General features: G+C 37.6%; 1 protein-coding gene across 1 annotated transcript in view; it reads right to left on the reverse strand.

Annotated features, from left to right (window-relative positions):
- Positions 1-579: 579 nt before the first annotated feature.
- The window catches only part of RUNX1 (RUNX family transcription factor 1), a 351,115-nt gene continuing 336,841 nt past the window's right edge, over positions 580-14,853 (reverse strand). Inside the window, exons 8-9 of the mRNA XM_069074967.1 lie at positions 13,901-14,062; positions 580-5,826 (exon numbers count right to left, since the gene is read on the reverse strand). Of these exons, the coding sequence (XP_068931068.1) occupies positions 5,348-5,826; positions 13,901-14,062 (641 nt within the window). The 3' untranslated portion in view covers positions 580-5,347. The remainder of the gene's footprint in view (positions 5,827-13,900; positions 14,063-14,853) is intronic.

Raw genomic sequence — 14,853 nt, forward strand, 5'->3', positions numbered from 1 at the left:
GTGATACTGGAAATGATTATTACTCTTTGTTGAAAGGTACTGGTATAAGCTTTATGGTGAGGGAGGAGAGGAGTCATTGGGAAATGAGAGAAGTATAAAAACAATCGATAAAGCATTTATTTATTTTTAAAAGAAAGGTACCTGGGAGAAACAGAGTATTTAGGATTTCCGCTACTAACAGAACTTTGAAAGGTTGAGAAAATATTTGTTGTAAACTTTCAAATCCCTAGAAATGCCGGGGTGTGATTTACAGGAAGGGGTTGCTGATGACATTGATTGATTCCTTAATAAAAATACTCTTTTCTTTTTTATATTGAAATGAGCAAATATGAATGGATTGGTATCAGGGACCTAGGTCTGCTTTAAGCTACTGTACCATTATCAACGTGCATGCACACACTGAAGGTGGAGCCCTGGAAAGCAAGAACACAGACACAAACCATCAGCCCAATCAATTCAGAGGGCTGCATTTTAGATGCCATTATCACAGACAGGTTCAAGGTCTATTCATTTGTTCTTTAAAGACAAACACATAAGCAACCCTTTATATGAAGAAGAAATCAGTCAGATACAGGTATGTACTTGTCAAACTGTTTATTTGCCATTCACACTGGTTATAATATTGAATTTACAGAAGAAAGTGTGGTACAAAGAAACCAAGTCTCCATGAGAACCACAATTGCAGTCCAGCTGCTCTATATGCCAGACATTAATTTTGTAGCACTACACTGGGTACTGCCTTTTATTGACTGTACAATTAAATGCCTACTCTTTTGTGGTATCAAGCAATGCTTTGGTGAGGAGGGAAGCTATTTGAATTCTTTTATTTCTTATCTGGTTCGAAATGCCAGACCTGGAAAATTCCCCTTCAGATACTGTCCAGTACATCAGTACAGGGTGGGGGGGGAAGGAAGAGGGGGTTCGCCACATGAATGATCCAGTGCACTTTACAAACATACCCAATAATTGTTTAACCGAAGATATGCCTTTTTTTCTTTTTGGTGGTGGTAAGGAATTGTTCAAAAGAGGCTGCTTTTCCTCTTGCTGTTTTTCCAATAGATGGATTACTCTGCCACTTCATATGAGAAGTTAATTTTTACATTAATTTTTTGTACATCTGGAATACCACAAATAACCCACAGTTGTTTTGCACATTCATTTCCCCTACAACAAAGAGCGAACAGTTTTTTTTTTTGATAGGAACCATGCTCTTAACTGTTGACAAAACTGAATAAAAAGTAGCTCATTTTGAAGTTTAAAATAACCAGGGTAGAAAAAAATAGGTTTCTCTACAGTATTTAGCAAACATAAGGATAAGTTCCTTAAAAACTCAACAAAAGGGAAAAAGTTATTACAGGCACTAAAAATATTTTGCAATGAAGCTTAAAATCTATTTACATACATAAATACAATTAATTCTGTCAATTGAAACTCTTCTTCAGGAAGGAGAAAAATCCAAGTAGTCAGACTCATCAATACTGACCCAGTTAAATGAACAACTCATAAACAAACGAATATTTTGCTCAGGTGTGTGTGTGTGTGTGTATTTATGTGTGAGTATACATACATATGTATACATATATTTGTGAAAGCAAAAATGAATTACATTTTCTGAGATTGTCAAACTATCTTTCAGATATGGAAAAAGCAGGATGGAATGCCCCAAGAAAACAGGTATTTCAAGACAGAAATCCTCAATTCTAAATTACAGGTTGCTTGAGTGAAACCATTCATTTTCTTTCTAATCAGAGCATTTCTGTTTATCTACAAAGACACCCTAAGCAGTAGAAATGCTGCTTATTTACCCTCTGATTTTAATTTGTACTGTAGGCTTCTGTTTCTAAGTGTTTCTGCATTTGGATAGCAGAATAGATCCAAAATGGCTGGCAACGTCTGTTTTGCTGGAAGAAACCCTACATTCAGGAGAAAGGCTGACTCGTATTCTTTTAGTTAAAGGAAGAGAGTATAGGAATTTTATGTTCAGCATATTTGGAATTTAGAGAAAGGGTGTGTAGTTTGATAGATTGGGGGGGGAAGAGACAAACAGAGGGAGAGTGAAGGGGAAAGGAAGAGAGAGAGAGAGAGAGAGAGAGAGAGAGAGAGAGAGAGAGAGAGAGAGAGAGAGAGAGAGAGAAGACTGTTTAGAGTTAAGGAAAAAGAAAGAGCCCAGAAATATGAGCAAGCTGAATTCATGAGACAATAAATAATAAACACTAGAATGCCTTAACCAAATTTTCTTTTTCAGTTCACCAAATGCAACACTTTGGGCAAGTCACTTAACCTCACTGGGTCACAGTTTCCTCACCAGCAAAAATGAGTGTGCTGTACTAAATGGTTTTTAAGGTCCCTTCCAGCTCTAAATCTATAATCCTTTGACAATATGAAATTCAATTATTGGTCATTGTAGGGGACCTCAACTGATATGCCTGAAATAGTACACCTTGTTTTCTGTTTTCATTTTTATAATCTCTGAAGGTGTTTAAGGCAATTCCTTAAGGAAAATAGCTTTGAGGTCTGAGTGAAATTTCTTTCTAATAACAACAAAGATTTAGTTGTCTTTTAAAAAACGAAATATTATTTGTTTTTGTTTGTCAGAAATGACATTGTCTATGACAAACTCAAAGGATTAATAATTAGGGATACAATTAGATAGATAAGAGATCATACCTGCTTTTTTTTAAAGTGAAGACTTAACTGGAGAGAATAATTTACTTATCTCCTTGTGTTGGACACTAGGTTGAATTCAAGATGGATTACCTAGAGGTATTAGAATCTTATTGGGAAAGACTGAAATTTTTCATCTTTTTGTTAGTCAATACTTAAGGTCATGGGGGACAATGTGGTAAAAATCTTATGAAAACAACATTGTTTAATCTGGGAACATGGGTTGAGGCTTTTTTTTTGAAATGTAAATTTTAAAATTTCCTATCATTGTGGGCATTTTTGCTGCTAGCAAATATGATATGTAATCAAACATGAAACTGAACTGAAAAGAGAATTTTAAACCTAAAAATGAACATTCTGAGTTTTTCTGAGATGTGATATAGCTCTTTCATTGGATGAAAAAGGTTTGACTGACAACATAAATTGTTTAATGTGTAACTTTTTATACCAAAGTGCTACTGCATTCATGTATAACAAAGAAGCAAAAAAATTTTTTTTCTAAAACTCAAAAACAAGTTGTTTTTTAAATAAGTCCAGCTGTTTTGCTGCCTGCAGCCAAGGATCTTTTCTAATTTGAAACCTTAAAAAGTTTTTTTTTTAGCATCAAACAATGATGCAAAGTTGAGTTTTCAAATACTCTGCAGAGTTGACCTGCAGTTGTTTCTTCTAATTTAAGAGGTACATTAAATAACAATCAGATTATTTTGAACAAACATATGTCAATATCAGCAGTTTGTACTTATCAAGTCACATAACTGCATTCCAACTAAATCCTCAAACAAAAACAGTGCCATAAAATGTTGAGTGATGTCTAATTGGTTTGAATCTTAAGGATGGGCAAGAATACCAGGGATCTCTAATACCACACTCCTGTGTGGGCGTAGTGGGTTCTCCCATAGAATTCAGGGGCCCCCTCTTGTGGAAGCACAGCTGAAGGCAGAGAGGGGAAGTCAAGAGGAGAGTTAAAGGAGAAATACGGTAGCAGGAGCATGGAACTGGGTTCCTTCTATGCATGGCATTTCTGCATTGAAACATAATGTTGGTGTGCTTGTGATCGATGCACATGGATGTTGTGTATTCAGATGTCAGCCTCTGGGTTCAACTGATGAAAACTCATGGAAACTAAAGCTGTTCCTTTCCACTCCCAACTTTTTGAGGTGATCAGAAACTTTATGCCAGGTCACAAGTGCTAAGTTTAAAGACACATTTTTTACAGGCTAGAATACTTTGTGTGCTCTGGGTCCAGAAGTTCTCATCTTAGACCTAACTAGCTAAAACCAAACCAAACCAAACCAAAAAAAAAAAAACAGTTGAGACCCACAGGCTCCCATTTAGTTACAGCTCAGAACTCAGCTCCACTATGACACATTCCATAGTGAGTATCTGAAAAAAATCAGAACCTTGGGGGGATTGTGCAATGAGCTGTTAGGTGTCAGAAACAGACTCCTGGGCCCATTGGTACTGTCTCTGTAGTCAGTGGGTCTACCTGAAGACACAAAGGCAGACAGATGTGATATGTTTTGTTAAACAGAGTTCCATGTTCCTGATACTTAAAAAGGCCCTCAGTGTTTGAAAAACCAGTTAAAACATTGTTATTAGCTACAAAGTAGTTGATTTAAATGAAAGGGAGTTAAATGTAAACAATATTTCTGGATTACTAAGTGATCCTATTACCCATCCTTTTCACCCTCAGCCTTTTTCAATGTGATATATTTAACTTTGGTTGCTACCAAAAAATAAAAATGCAGTACTTGATTGTTTTCCCTCTTATTATAAGTACATTTAAATAATAAAAGTATCAACACACAAGTAAATGTCTAGACATCAAGATACATAAATACCTGGGAACTCACTATAGGAGTACAGTAGTTGAAAATGACCCAAGGCTGTAGCTGTCACTTTAAAAACAACTACACCCAAGTTCAAAGGAAAAGTTAAATAAAACCCCAATGAAAAGGGGATTGATTCTTTCAACTGTCAAAGCAAGAAAGAAGCAAGCACAATTTTATTTATTAAAAAACCACCCAAATGCAAATATGCATTTTGCAATTTATAAGGTGCCTAAAAAAGAAATAAAAATGAATTAGATGCAAAATAGGATGAGTCGCATTCCCCAAAACCAAAATTCCAAATTTTGGAATATACAACTTAGCTAAAAATTTAAGTCAAGGATATAAAACCTTTCTTTTATTCACAGCATTGCTAAATCAGAAGCATTCACAGTTTCCCTCTGGGAATCTACCTATACTTCCTTACAACTATCAGTGGGTCCTTATGGTGAAGTAGACACACTATGGTTGTGGTGGGTGTAAAAATCAGAGATGGGTCAAACAGCATGTGAGAACTGTTGGATCTCTGAAGCACTTGATGCTTAAGAGGCCATTGGTCTGGAAACAGATCAGGGTAATGATCTACTTCAAGACCGATGGGTATAACCATTTGGGGTCCTTTTGGTTCCAGAAGGCTTTATCTCCTGAAAAAGGGACCATTTCAAGGAAAATATTGTCCTTCTTTGCACATTGGCTGGATGAAATAATGACACAGTGGCCAGATGGCCTAGCCACCACAGGGAGTTACTTCTGAAAGGAGTAAAACAGCCTTCAGGTCCCATAGGGCATTTGGAATAACTTTGGGAAAGAGTAGATCAAAGCAAATTCAGTCCTGGCCCATCTCTAGGTAAAATTCAATATGGCCGCCATACTGCTTCTTCCAGCCTTGCTGTGGTGCCCATGTTGGTTGGGGAGTTGCTGTGACTGCCTTCAGCTTCAACCACATCACTTTGGTTGGGAAGATTGGGGTTGAGGAGGGTAGATCCTGTGGAAGCATTAGTGCAAGGAGGCAGGATACGTGGAGGGGAGCGGTCTCCACCAGACATCATTGAGAACTGATAGGACCCTGCTGATGTTCCATAGTAGAGATGGTAAGATGGAGAACTTGTCTGAAAGGGGCTGCCTTGAGCCTGAGAAGAACCAGGGTATGGAGGGGGTAAGTAAGTGTGGTATCTTGTGGCAGTGGTCATGGCAGACATGCCAATTCCTATTCCTGAAGTGACTGGAGTTGGGGTGTAGGTAAAGGCTCCTGGGTAATGCATCCGAGCATCAGAAATGGAAGGAAGAGTTGGGAATTGTCGAGGATCACTGAATGCTGTCAGGTCAGAAGCAGCTGTGGGAAGGAAAGAAGATGGAGCTGAAAACCACCTGAATGATGGAATCAGTTTTTCAGGGTATAACTGATACATTTTCACAATGCTTTTAAGTAAAAACAAACAGGAGAGGAAATAATCAATAGTATTTTGTCAATGCCTTAACAGATTAGCAATTAGGTGGTGCAATGAATAGGGCACTGGGCTTGGAATCAGGAAGACTCATCTTCATGAGTTCAAAGATGACCTCGGACACTGTGTGATTAGGGCAAATCATTTAACCCTGTTTGCCTCAGTTCCTCATCTGTAAAATGGACTAGAAAAGGAAATGGAAAACCACTCCAGTGTCTTTGCCAAGAAAACCCCAAAAGGGGTCACAAAGAGTCTGAAACGATTTAACAGTAACAAATTAGCTTATGATCTTTTCTTTCCGGCCCACTCAATTCTTCCCTGCTTAATCAGTCTGAGTCAGACATATAGAATTGTATTTCTGGAAGGAACCAGAGTGATTATCTAGTTTAAAAACTCTTAATTTTATAAATGAGATAGTAGAGACCCAGAGAAGTTAATTGACTTGCCCTAAACCATTCAAAGCCAGAAGTATAGCACAAATGTCCTATGCCCAATTTGGTGCCTTCAAGAATATGTCATATTGCCTTTTCAATTAGATGCTCACTGTTATTAATGCATATAGTAATAATAAACATTAGTAGCTTAAAGAAATAGCATCATATGGTTTTCATTTTGGTCTAAGCTAAGTTACTTCAGGCTGCCCCATGGACTTGTATGTTGACTTAAGGTAAATCTCCATCCCCTCCCCCATTCCTATTTTCCCTCAAATTTATAAGTTCATTTTTTTACACAATTCTTCCATAACTTACTATTATAGAGACCATTTTGTCTGGAGTTCTTTTTTTTGACATGGGCCTTGTTTTATCTAATTTTTTTTTCACGTTATATGAAACGTTCATAAAATTTATGTGGGATGGAAAAGTTCTGGTTCTAAATTTATTTTCCTTGAATTGTGTATTTATATCTTTGACATATATTAGTGATCCCTAAGGTATCTCTCTTTGCTCTTAACCAAAGGCTGTCCCACATATTTGTGGAAGGATCTGAGATCAGAGATGAGAATCCCTGCATAGTTTCTGTGTATAGGGTAAGACTCCAAGACATGATCATTAAATTATGTATTAATTATTAGTGATAAAAATGATAATAATATAGAAAATAAGGTTAATATAATCACAGGTATTAGCAATCACATTTTTTAGATAGTTCTCATACATACAAAATAATTTTATGACTCATCAGATTGAGACAGCAGATACTGTCATTTTGCTTGAGAGCTGATACAAAAACTTGACAGATTCAGAATATTGCTCCAAAGATGAAGGTTTCAATATGGATAATTCTGGTTTGGAACATAGTAATAGCATAGATGACCAATATCCATACGTTTTAAGCCTATTATTCCAGCCAGAAGCTGCTATTGTATGAGCTATAACTCTTTCTTCTATAACACACTTTCTTGAAATGAACTGATCTGTGGGTTTGGAATGACTATGGTAAAGGGAATGGGGCATAACACATGGAGTATTGGACTTGAATTTAGATAGACCTTAGTTCCAATCCTACCTGGAACACTTACCAGCTGTGTGACCCAGGGATGTCACTTAACCCCTATGTATTTCAAGCAACTACTTAGGACTTATCTTCTAAGTCATGGATGGTGAGCTGCATTGCTATATGGCAAAGGTGTCAAATATGTGAGTCATGGGCCACATGTAGTCCACAACACTCCCAAGTGTGGCCCAAATTATATCAAAGTGTAGTTCCTATCTGACTTGAATGTGTTAATGTGTTCATAAAAGGAGAAATATATAAACATGCATATTTTCTAAGTCAATATGAGGCCTGCAAGGATATAGTTTCTATTTGAGTCTGACACCACAGGTGTATGTTATTACTACATGGGGAGTTCCTCATGATGACAAAAATTATAGATCCTTTGTATTTGGTGAAAGGATATTCTGTTTTCTCAAAACCAATTAAAATTTATGGCAACATTTAATGTTCATACCAAACTCCCAATCCCTATGGAACCCATTGAGAAAATCAGGGGGCCTCGTTTTCAAGCAGTTACCTCTACTAATCACTATTGGAACAAGTCAGACATGAGGACAGAGAAAATGTTATAAAGTGATGGTAGTTGGCAATTGTCCTTCCTCTGTCTTTTAAAGGACAGAATTAGAGTATCCTATAGTTGGAAGGGATGTTAGTGACCATCTAATGTGATCTCCCTATATTTTGTAGATGACAAACTAACACCTGGTGAGGCAAAGGGACTTATCTCACATATACAATTAAGTCACAGAACTTGGACTTAGGCCTTCTGGTTTTAAGTTCCATGCTCTTCCCACAACCTGAAGCCTCTCTCTGCTCCAAAGAACAGCTGTTCCCCACACTTGAGCTCTCTCCTTGTGACTTTGAATCATGACATCTGCTTTTGCTAACTCTCAAAGCTGCTTTGCTTTCAGTCAAGCTAGAAAACTTCTCTCATTGTTCCCACTCTATCATCCAGACTTCTGTGAGGGGGGCAGGGGCAGAAGAAGGGAGGTGAGCAAATGAAATAAACTTGTTTGATTTGGTACAACATTCAGGATACAAATAAATGAGTTCACTTATTTCTAAAGATTGATTCACCTGCCCTGAACCAGGAAAGTAGAATTTGCTGGAAAAATGAATGGAAAGGTCATTTAGTTTCACTGCCATGTCTGTAAGTATGATGTCAGGCCTTGCCCAACCACTATGTTGTAACTACCTAATACAAAATTACAGACACCAGAAGGGCAAGCACAGCAATGAGCTGTCAGGGGCATAAGAAATGGAATGAAGCTATATTTCTGTCAGGGCAAAACAGACCTCACTGTATTCAACTGAATAAACATTTTAAAGTGCCTACTATGTGCGAGGCACACACACTAGGTGGTAAGACTACAAAGTAATAGGTCTTCTGTGCCTCCTTGGTAGTTTTCCAGAAACCAGCCTGCTTTTGCCAAATAGTAGCTATTCGTCTTTACCAGGAACTATTTCTCAAGCCCAGTTGTTCACAGGACTCATATTTCCCTAGTGAAGCAGCTCAGAATACCATGTGTCCTAATTCAAATAGTCCATTTAAATCTTTGTTTTCCTTTTTAGTCCTAGTCTGACAATAGAAAACTAACCCAAACACAGAACTGACTATGATTTACCTATTCCTGCCTTTGGGCTGGCCTTACTACATAGAGCAGTGGGGTTGGGGGTCCCTAACACCCACTGTGACTCTGGTTTAAAAGAAGGAAGTTTGAGGATTAGCAAGTTTAGGCATTTGGGGGTGGAAATGATTCACAAGTGATCACTGGGCTAAATATTTGCCATGACAGCTCAACTCTTCCTTCTGAAGTTTGACATGGATGAAGGCAGCTCCACTCTCTTGCCCCTCCTACCATCCCCAAAGGATTAAACAACCTGAGCTGATAATGGGCCTCCTTAAAAGGATCCTTTGCATGACTCAGATTAATGCATGCTGATAGTCCTTTCATTTGGCAGCTACACACTTTTTTTTTAAGGAAGAAGGAAGAAAAATTTAGATGACAACTCCTTTCAGATAAACTTGAGAATTTGTCTGAAAGTGTGTGTGTGTGTGTGTGTGTGTGTGTGTGTGTATTTGTACTCCCTGAACACATCTGCAAAGAAGGAAATTCAGGGAGGTGGGGAAGGTAAAGGTAATACAAAGTAGTCTGACTGGATTAAAAGGTAGAGCACACAGTATAGTGTCAGGTTCTCAAAGCTTGTTGGCTGGTGAGGTAGTTTTCTTTCATGTGCCTCAGTCCCCTCCTATTCCTAAGTTTATTACAATACTTTGCAGGCCTGCATTATATGCTTGATTTCTTAAGAAGGGGCATTCTGCCAAGTTTAAAAGTAGTCTCCATTTCTGTGTCCTTCAATCAGCAAATGTAGGCCTGTAGCTCCTTCATTGTGCTGAAGAACAGAGTATAAAATGGGCACTTGAATTTTTGTCTGTGGAAATTCCAGTTAGTTCCTCCCATTTATGTCCCCACTTCCCTATGGTCCTTAACTCATCCTTTGTTAATCTGATAACCATGCAAGTTCTTAATTAACCCCTTCTTGTATAGAAACTAAACCAGGATTCATCTTTGGATAGAATGGGTTGTGGTTAATTTTTTAACTTTAGTAGCCCCTAAAGCCTCCTTTCTTGATCAACTGTGGCAAGCTACCAGTAGTCTTGAGTTGTAGTTGTTTACCTGACATGAACTAAAAACAATAACAAAAACATCCTGAGCAAGGAGAGCTGCTGACATAACAAATACCAAGGGACAGCCACATAGTAAGGCAATTCCCATTGAAGAGTGAGGCTAATGCTATACAACAAAATGGGTCCAAGAAAAACAGTACATGATTCAGACACAGAATATAGCCAGTGGACATAGCTCAGATGCCAAGACAAGTCAGAGGAAGCTGACACACAGGCCTCTGAAAGCAAACTTTGTCCCTCAGGGACAAGCTCATTAGAACAAGTAAGATAAAAATTACACAGATTACACCACTACCCTTAAACGTCCACACATCAGGAATCAAGAAAATGAAGGAGTACATGCTAGGAAGGATCTGAAAAGAGAAAGCATTAACTAGTACCACCACTGAATCCCAGTTTACTTGCAGACAATTCTACCTAGGGCTGTCAAGAACCTTTACAAAGACCTGGTCAGGATTTAGGTGTTTGATGGAATCATCAGGAGCCTCAGTTATCCATAAAAGAAAGCATGATAAGACATGCATTTGAATCATGTGGCAAGGGAAGAATCTTATCCTCTGTTCTCTTCCATGTCCACTAATCTGTCATGACTGTTCTTAGGGGGAAAGACAACAAAACTGACACTCTTTATAGAACAAAGGAAGTGATAATCTCCATGTACTCTGCTCTATCAAAACATCCACTCTGATACCAAATTTTATCAGCAACATAACATCAACAAATCTGAGTTTATCCAGGAGGCCAACTAAGAGCAAAGGGACATGAAATTACTCCATAATAGAATCAAGTGCAGAAACTCAGCATGTTTAGAGTGGAGCATCTGAAGGACCAGTCAGCTGGAAAACTGTGGGTTCTAATGTTTATTAGTGGCATGAATATAGCCAAGTCACTAAGCCTCTCTGAGACGAACTTTCCACATTTATAAAACAGGGATAATAATAACTTGCATTACCCACCTCACAGGTTGTTGTGAGGAAATTGCTATATGTCAGTGAAAGCCTATTTCTTTAATGCCAATATTCTCCTGGTAATGCTATTATATAGTTGTGAATCATGGAACAACATGATCTTAGAATAATTCAAATCTCCAGTGACACAAAATGATAATGAAAAGAAAGATTGGTGGGTTTAAGGAAGCTGTAGTATATTACGAACGATGACTTTAGTGACAAGAAACATCAAAGGTGTAATAAAAAACATATGCCTTTAAAAGAGACAGGTTGGTCATGGACCAAGAATGTAAGACTTAAATAAGACCTCTTTTTGGCTGCCGTGTCATACTGTTGACTTAAGATTGAGCTTGCAGTACACTCAAACATCAGATATTTTTCTACAGGAACTGCTGACTAGTTTATGTACTTCCCCTAAGTCTTACTTGAGAAGTTAATTTTTTTGGTCCTAAGTTTATTACTCTATATTTATCTCTATTGTTTTTTTTATCTTATCCAATCATTTTATCCTTTTGGAATCTTTTAGGATTCTGACTTTGTGACCCAGTGTGTCAACTCTCTTTCCTGAATCATGTCATCTGCATATGTGACAGGCATACCTTCTATGTATTTTTCTAGGTCACTGATAAAAAAAAAACATTTAACAGCAAAAGTGAAGGGCAAATCCTTGTGGTATTCTGTTAGAGATGTCCCTCCAAGTGGACCTAGATGCACTAATGAACACTTTTTGTATCCAGTCACTTAAGCAGCTCCAAAACCACTAATCTAGTCAATATAAGTCCTTTGTCAAATGTTTTGCTCACTTCTAAGCATACTACCTTGACAACATTTCTCAGATCTACAATTCTAAAAACTCTGTGGAGGATTTACAAAAAGACATAAATAGTAAAGAATGGAGAGACTGTTTTCTTCATTAATGGGCTCATAGACCCATCTCAGTATTATTATCATCCTATGTGGTCCCAGAGAGAAGGAATGGAACCAACGACTCTAAGTGACTCTAATTTTTATAGAGTCTCCTTAATTAAATAAAGAGCTCCCCATCACTGGAAGTGTTTAAGTGAGGCTGGACCACTATTTGTCAGGGACATTGTAGGTGAGACTCTGCCATATTAAAAGGTTGCACTGGATATCCTCTAAAGTGCCTTCCAATGGTGAACGTTTATGATTCAAGTTTCCATTAGAAAGACTGATGAATTTCTATATCCTATTTGGTTTGGCTTGTCCCCAATTCCACAGTACCAAACAATTTTTTTTTAAATGGTCAATTGGAACAAAGGGAACAATCTTCATTTTCCTTTTCAACTAATGAATTTTGCCACATAATGTTAAATTCCCTTTCCATTGAGCACAGTAATCTTAAGAAGCAGAAGACCAAACTGTTCGCAGGCTAAAGGACTAATAAATACTTAACATGCCCATAATGACAAGAATTACCATAAGTATATCAAAGGAACTTACCATTGCGAAACACAAGAAAAAACATCTTGGCATTCTTGACTCTGTGTGTGTGTGTGTGTGTGTGTGTGTGTGTGTGTGTGAGTGAGTATGTACTGCTCATTTCTGATGGTTTTCATTTTTGGCATATATTTCTCTTGCTTCAGAAACACTGATGAATTGTTAATGTTGTCCTTATGAAAATTAACTCTTATTATACACTAGGTTAGACTTAGTCTGTCTAGCCTAGTATTTTGCCTTTGACTATATAAGCAAAAGACATGCTGTAGACAAGTGTGGTTCCCTTCCTTCATATTGACCTCAAGAATGAGGGAAGCTTGCCAAAACATGAGATGGTGACATGAGAGGTGCTGGGCTGGCTTTCATATGACACAGGTTCTAATAGCGGCTCTCCTACTACCTTGATACATGACTGAAGGCAAATTACTTCTCTGGTCCTCAGTTCCCTCCTCTGTAAAATGAGGGAACTGAGATACATGACTTTTTTAGGTTGCTTCCCACTCTAATAGTCAATAAATATGTTCTTACTCATGCTCACATCATCCATTAATTTAGCTAAGCTCTTTTTGGAATCTTAATATTGGGGTAATAAATTCCATAAACAATGTGATATGCAGAAAGAACAATTAATGAGAATCAAGATATCTAATTTTGAGTGCTGGCTCCAACATTAAATGTCAAGTCCCTTAAATTTCCCTGGACCTCAGTTTTGTAATCAATAAAATGGGGATAACATGGTTACTATGCTGCTGGTTACAGGAGAAGCATAAAGTATTCTCTATATAACTGTTGTTATTATTGTTATGAATTGGTCTCATCAATCTTTGTAAGTTTTGTCTTTTTATCCCAGGAACTTTATGGTTGCCCACTGACCTCTGTGATAATTCAACTTTCCCACACTAATTCCATCATTGTATGTAAAAATATTGCAGTTATATTTCAGAGAGCACCCAAATATGGACAAATTGGGCCAGACTCACAGTCTGCCCAGTCTAGTGTGGGAAGAGGAGAGATGGAGTAATGGTTAGAGAACTGAATTTAACAGACGAGAACTGAAGAGAACCTGGCACCAAAGCCCTGTTCTGCTGGATGACTTTGGGTCAGTCACTGGACTTCGCTGAGCATCAGCTACCTCATCTATAAAATGTGGGGGCTGGATTCGATGATCTCTGAGGCCTTTTCTAGCTCTGAATTTATGATCCTATGATTATTTCTAGTGGCAAAAATGAGGGTAAGAATTTTCAGATTTTATCTATAGGTATGCTTTTCAATTCCAAGTTTCTTTCTTTTCAAAGTATCTTTCCCACCCCTTCTGCCTCCCAAATCTTCTACTACAGTTGGAGCTGTCAATGGATTTCAAATACTTACTTGAAAGGCGGCTGGAAAGCTCTGCAGAGAGAGATGTCATGCCACTGGCTCGCCCAGGGGAAATAGGTGTTGCTGGGTGTACAGAAGGAGAAGCAATGGATCCCAAGTATTGGTATGACTGGTCGTAGGTCCAAGGAGGGGAAGGCTGGATCTGCTTCGTATCTGGAAAAAAGAAGAAACAGTTTATTATAACAGAGAAGAGGATAATTATTCATATTATTATTTCATTTGTCATGGGTTCTCAGAGACAAGGCCAAATAGAACAGAAATTTTACAGGATCTTATTGATATTGATGGATTTCAAGTATGGGCCCAGTGGTATGTTGCTTATCTATTGTATGAAGACTGGGTCTAATTAAGGCCCGAGAGGTACATGACCAGGTTTTGGCTACCAAGCAGTGATTTTCTTCAGCCATAGCAGCTCACAAATACCATCCAATAAGGTGTGGAAATTGTTTGATCTTCATAATCATTATTGGTATTGAAAAAACAATAGATCCTAAAAGTACAATATTACTATTATTACCATTTGAAAACCCTATAATGATCAATAAATCTTTGGCTAAATAAATGTTATTTATGTTCATCTTCTGGTTCCATATGTTAGTGGAAAAGAAGGTAAGTAATTTGATCATTCAGTGAGAATGAGGTACAAGAGATGTACACTTCAATTACTACAATGATGTCCCCAGGATATTAATGGAATAAGAAAAATGCCTTTAGATAGTTGAGTAAATAAATGTTCTATGGAAGACTTATAGAAAGAAACAAAAAATAACTGCTAGAGATGAGAATCTATTGAGGGATTACAATCCACAGGGCATCCCTACAGATGAAATCTTGGACAGAATCACCAAAGTCCTGAGGTATCAAAAGTGCCAAAGTACAAAGTACTGTGATTTTATACAGGATAGATGGCAGGATATTTAATGGCTACATTGCTGTGTCAATAT

This window comes from Petaurus breviceps, unplaced genomic scaffold, assembly GCF_028583685.1.
Source record: "Petaurus breviceps papuanus isolate PSGF00001 unplaced genomic scaffold, PetGlider_PUasm1.0 90897, whole genome shotgun sequence".
NCBI lineage: Eukaryota > Metazoa > Chordata > Mammalia > Diprotodontia > Petauridae > Petaurus > Petaurus breviceps.